Source organism: Cataglyphis hispanica, chromosome 1, assembly GCF_021464435.1.
Source record: "Cataglyphis hispanica isolate Lineage 1 chromosome 1, ULB_Chis1_1.0, whole genome shotgun sequence".
NCBI lineage: Eukaryota > Metazoa > Arthropoda > Insecta > Hymenoptera > Formicidae > Cataglyphis > Cataglyphis hispanica.
The window spans coordinates 8,841,432-8,847,763 of record NC_065954.1 but is presented as its reverse complement, the minus strand read 5'-3'; the positions used below and the strand labels follow the sequence as shown (position 1 = coordinate 8,847,763).

At 38.2% G+C, this 6,332-nt stretch overlaps 1 protein-coding gene across 1 annotated transcript; it reads left to right on the top strand.

Moving 5' to 3' along the window:
* Positions 1–516: 516 nt before the first annotated feature.
* On the top strand, positions 517–3,669 carry LOC126851318 (pro-resilin). The gene is made up of 2 exons (XM_050595152.1): positions 517–655; positions 1,801–3,669. The coding sequence occupies exons 1-2, from the start codon at positions 638–640 to the stop codon at positions 2,299–2,301; spliced, it is 519 nt and encodes a 172-aa protein (XP_050451109.1). The 5' UTR covers positions 517–637; the 3' UTR covers positions 2,302–3,669.
* Positions 3,670–6,332: the final 2,663 nt, after the last annotated feature.

Sequence of the window (6,332 nt, the reverse complement as noted above, 5' to 3'; positions counted from 1 at the left end):
ACAAGAAGAAGATAAAATTCAATAAGTATTTTTCAAATATAAATGTTACAATACTGATGCATATTTATAGAATATATAAAAAATAATTTTCAGAACAAAACTATATATAATTTCTCACGAACTGTCAAATTATTTCCATTTCCATTTCCGTCTGCCTATTATAACTGTCATAATATATTGCCACAATCAATTAATAATAAACAAAAAAAAAAAAATACAGATGAAAGGGATAGCCTTCATCAGGTAACCGAGGCAAAGTTCTTTATGGGACTGTTATTACGACAAAGCACTCGACCAAAGGAGTCTAGGTCGAGGACACAAGTCTAGGGATCCACGGCATGATTATCGAGAGATCGCAACGTTTCGCAACTTTTCATCGTCCAAAATCTCGAGTATATCAGCGATCCACGTGAACGGCACAAGTGGATGTCCGACTCCGGCAGAGAGAAGCACGAGGTCGAGGAGGGAGGGAGGGAATCGTCTCACAATTCTGAATTACTCTCACTCGCGAGAGGCCCCCGTCTCTTCTTCGTGGGGGCCCCCTACGCGCGTACCCCCCTGCTTCTCCCGGGGGTATAAATGACTCCGGTCTACCTTCCACGGAGTCACAGAACTGAGCGGCATCGCAGAAGCCGACATGAATCTTCTGATCGCGGTAAGCACGCTTCTTTTTTTCATACCTACTTTACATTAAGGAACAGTAGAGGGGAGGGAATTTGATAAAAAAAAAAAAGAAAGAAAACGAGCAAGGGAATGTGGTGCACGAATACGTGTGTGAGTGGAAGAGGATTAAATGTGTGTGATCGAGATCCTTGGTCAGTAAGAAAAGACGAAACGATGGCCGCGAATCGTCGTGCCCTACATCACTACCGTTTGTCTCTAATCTCGCGTGTTGCGAGTTTCACATTAACCGGCAAAAGACGGCTGATCTGACGGTGCTGCTTTCCCTTTCACACTCGTCTCTCTCTGATTTCTCGCGAAAAAACGCAACTTGTGATACAGTGACGTCTTGCAAAAATTAAGAAAAAATAAAATCTGTGAAAGCGCTACTCAATTTAAGTAATTCGAAATTTGATCTTTTTCTAGATTTGCTAAAGTCTGGAAAAATCTTAGAGAATTTACTGGCCATTGATTTTTTTCGCAATTGCACGATTACACTTATTCTAGAAAAATTGATAATACATAAAAAAAATTACTTTTGATTTGTTTGATTCTAAACCACTCTTTTTTTTATATAAAAAAACATTTTTAAAGATAAATTTTTTGAAGTCATATAAATTATGCTCTCTAATTCTCTTCTGAATAATGTATATGTACTTTTATATTTTTTTATATATATAATTCATCTTTTTTTTCTAATTCTATTTAAGATAGTAGATCAATTTTACAAAATTTTGTAAAATAGAGAGAAACAGATGCGCTAAATATTTAATGCATACAATTGTATAAAATTAACAATAACAATGGATATATTGATAGATTACTTTTGATCTAAACAGAAAATTCTCCAAAATAATGTCAATATATAATATTATACTTCTATAAATCTAAATGAATAATTGGGAGATGCAGACAGAAATCCAATCTCTAAAAAGCCTTGCATCTAATAAGCGATCATTCCACAAATCAATATTTTTCAATCATTGAAAAAATATATTTTGACAAATCGATTGTGTGACAGCAAAAATTATTTAAAATAGAAGGATATTATTGTAATTCGTTGAAGGATTAGAATATAATTTATCGCATTCATCTACGCTAACACAAAATTAAAGTAACGTATCCTCTTGTGTGTTACAGTGTATGATTGTCGGTCTGGCAGGGTTCGCCCTGGCTGAGCCGCCTGTGTCCTCCGGCTACAGTTACAGCAGACCAACCGGTGGTGGCGGCGGGGGTGGCTTCTTCGGCGGTGGTGGCGGTGGCGGCTACACCCAGGTGTCTTTCGGTGGTCAGAGCAGCGAAGGTGCATCCGTGGATGGTGCCCTGCTCGAGCAGATTCGTCAGATCCTCCTGAAGGAAGAGTCGCAATCGGGCGGCGGATTCGGCGGTGGAGGTGGATACTCGGCGCCTAGCTCCAGCTACGGTGCCCCATCCGCACAATACGGTCCCCCGTCAACGCAATATGGCGTGCCCAGCTACCAGACTCGTGTCGTAGGAATCGATCTCGAGGGCATCAGGCAGGCTATCCAGGTCGCCCAATTCAACCAGGTCAGCCAAGGACCGGGAGGTTATCCCAGTGGACCTAGCACCAGTTACGGAGCGCCCAGCAGGCCGTCCGGTAGCTACGGTGCACCGTATTAAGGATCATCTTGGGTTGGATGATGAGAGAGAGAGAGAGAGAGAGAGAAAATAAGAGAATGAGAGAGAGAAAGAGAGCAAGAGGATGAGAGAGTTGATAATGGCACCGGCCGACAACAACGATTACTTTCCGAGATGCAGCTGAAACACATAATATAAAAAGACTATGGAGAAGATCAGATATACTTGGAAAAAGGTCATAGATATCACCAGATTCTCTCACAATGGTACATTCCTCAGGCTCGTCAACTCGGAAGGTCGTCGATATCAGGATTAGAATATCGAGCGGATCCGTAGTTTTGCCGCAGATCGAGATTCAAAGACGAGCTGGATCACCGAAATTGGCGTTACTCCCCTTCGTGGTTCCAGCGTCGTCGCGCGCCCCCAACTAATGCTCAACTAGAGGACACGTCAGATGGAAACGTGTGCGAAGGAAAGCGCAAATGGCGATCCGCGGGATGGCACCTAGTCCGTTGAGGATCAAATAGTCGTCGCTTCAACGGGTCAGGGTCTCCCGGGATCCGCCGGGAAGAAACGCACCGTCTCCGAGCAGCATCTCTTTCGGGCCCCTGGCTTGTCGGGAAATCCAACGGTCGTCGCTACGACAAGATAAGGGGTCCGTGGGAATGTGAATGTGGCCAGTTTTTTTTTCTTTTCTTTCGGAAAAGACTCGGTCGGAAATGAAATCTTGAGCGCAGTCGGCACGGTGCCGAAGTCTATCGTACCAAAATCGCATCAATCGTCGCGGTCATCGATGTCAGTCGCGCGAGGATCAGTGATATCGTAGGGAGGCAGGCGCAATCGCTGATAACAGACACACTTCACACATTCCCGATCGTCGGGACACTCATAGAACAAAGGAGGAGAAGGAGGAGGCCGACAAGCCGAAGACGTGATTGGCGCGATTAGCGCCTTGTAAATAAAATTCTACACATGATCGCTATCTCGCGGCGTCCGCTGCGTAATTCGCTTCGGCTCTTCCTCCTCAAAGATCGATTCATCAGTATGATACGATCAAAGACCTTGAGGATATCAAAGCTGATAGATTCAGCTGGAGAGCAGATTCTTCCAACTGAAGACTGAGAAAATCGCGGGAAAAAATATCCGAATAGTATAAGGTCGATTTCGCTTAGGGTAACCGACCTCTATCTGTTCGCGATAAGATTCACCGAGGATGTTCATCGTAAACGGAAGAGCGAGACGGATTACAGAGCGGACGCCGCCGTGTCGGAGACACGTACACGCGAAGCCACACTATTTTTTTAATACATTTTAACGCTCTACTTCCTTAACCACGCATCTTTTTGTACTTGTATAAAGGCTTTTTTTGTAGAAAAAAGAATAAAAAAAAGAACGTCGCCACCGTTGAAACATCCCCTTGTATTTCTTCATTTTCCCTTCGTCTAAATGCGGCGGAACGATTGGCTTCCATCGCCAACGCTGTTTCCTATAATTTCACTTTTCCTCCATTAACCGCCAATGATCATATGATTATCGCGAGTCTCTCTTTCTCTTTCGCTATCCCATTATGTCCCCCATGGCCTCACGACATCCGCCAGAGATGGTGCCGATTCTCGCTCCGGGCTGACTTGGATTTTTTTCCCGCATCGTCGTATCTGTCAAAGGTATCCGACCGTTTCTCTTTTTCTTCATCGTCGACGTTTCGAGAGATCGGCGCCTTTCTCCTTTCACTCGCGAACCCGAGAGGCAATGGGATCGCATTATCCTGAGAGAGGAAGGCCGCACTTCTTCACCTGGATATGACGTAAGTCGTCAGCGGAAAAAAGGCCAGTTGCAAAAGGGCATCACGTACGAGATAGAAAAAGAGAGTGAAGGAAAAGAATCTGATCATCTGTCAAGATTCGAAAGTGGCTTGGCTCTGCCTTTTCGAGGCGAATATTCTCGGATTATTTGGCCAAAGGATATCCGACAGGATAGGGAGATTTCATTTTCTCTTTTTTTTTGTACTTTCAAGAAGCTTCCTGTATGACACCGCCGTCACGATCATGAGATGCGCACCTCTTTCTCGCTCGAGTCATTTCACTTGAAATTAGCATTAGATTTCTTGATTACAGGTGATGTAAGTCGCTCGAATGTATGAATTTATTTGGTATACATCATTATGATTTCGCTAAAATGCAATTTCTAAGGAGAAAATAATACTGGAAGGCTTGATATGTCTTTTATTATCCTTTTCTACATTTCAAGTTCTTTTGAAGTTTGAAATTTAATCTCACAATAATTGTAAGCTTATCAATCGATCAATAATCGGGATGTATGTGATGTGAATGAGCACTTACAACTATATATATTCTGCAATAAATAAAGTAATTTAATTGAGTATTAAAACATAATATACTAGCAATTTTTAATTATTACATCGTTAATTCGCTAATATTAATAATTTATTAGTTCAGGTTTTAAACTCTTCTTCCATTACGTTAAATAATTATTATAAATTATAATTTTTGATATTTAAAAAAAAAGAATAAAAAAACGGTTTTTTTATTGACATTAAAATCAGATAAAAACACTTCAATTTGTATTGTCAAAAATTTAATTTTTATTATATTTTTTTTTTAGATTAAATTTAAATCAACTCCATTAAAAATTATTCTTTTCATAGATAAAACCTTTTCTTAAATTATAGAAAATTATTCAAACTTCCTCTTTGTTGGATTAGTTAAATCTATCGGCCCATTAAAATTGTCTATAAACACTCTTAAAAATACTTAATTAACATGTTTAACAGCTATCACACATTTATGATGACATTCATCTGCGGCGGTTTCATGCAATATGCGTCATAATCAGCATTTATGATAAGTTACGTACAATAATTCCAGATAATAAATGAACCATTTTAAATCCGAAAAGACGACAAAAAAACCTTATTATAGCATATTTACGATGAATAGTACATTTACCGCGAGAAATAGTTATCTTGAGAAATGGAATAAATATTTAATATGTGAAAATCTCTCTGTAAAAAAGCAATACAATCAGTCACGCATCATGAGAAAATCAGAAATTAATCACGATGTAACTTAAATCGAATCATTATATAAATTCGTATTGTGCCTTTAAAGTTTGAACCGTATAACTTCAAATGATTATACCTGCTCACGCGCGCAAATAAATTTTCTTTATATTTCTCGCATATATATATGTTCAAGATAATGACGTTTATATATATATATATATATATATATATATATATATATATATATACATAATTTTTTAATTATTATTATTAAATATATTATATATATTTTTTTCTTGTTACATAATTCTTAACGCACCTAAAAACTTACACATATATGTATAGAAAAATCTCATAAATTATACATATATATGTATAAAAAATTTCATAAATTACAGGTGCATTGAGAATTATGTAACGAGAAAATACATATGTTAATATCGCTAATTTAAACGGTACGGACATTGAACAGTTATGTAAAAGGATAAGTGGCAAAATAAAATAAAATATTGTCGATATTATTGCATAAATTCGAGAGAATTTATCGAATTCTTCGTTGCAATTTCGATGAACATGCACAAGTATCATCCTCTACATCAGATTGCACAATTGTATTTCTGCGAAGTGGTTTTCGACAAATGATTGTTTCCGTATCAGTTGCAATCTTGCGATCAACACGATATTTTATTTCCATATCGTTGAGCGTCTTCAAAGTCAAATAAAGAGCGCTTGATAAGACGCAAGTGCAAAGCTCAGCGAAAATAAAGAGCGAGGCAAATAAAATTTATGTTTCACATAAGATGAGAAATGTTGCGCACGATTGGAATAATTTTCGTGTCAGTAGAAACTTATTCTCAAGCGTGAGAAGTCTGTTTTCATAACGCTTAAACCATTTGCCATACAAATTAGAAACCTTAAACAGCAGTGGAGTTGCTATTTTATGTAATGGAATAAAGTTTTGCGTAATAAGAATTTTGTCGTATATATATATATATATATATATATATATATATATATATATATATATATATATACAAAGAAATTTTTAAAA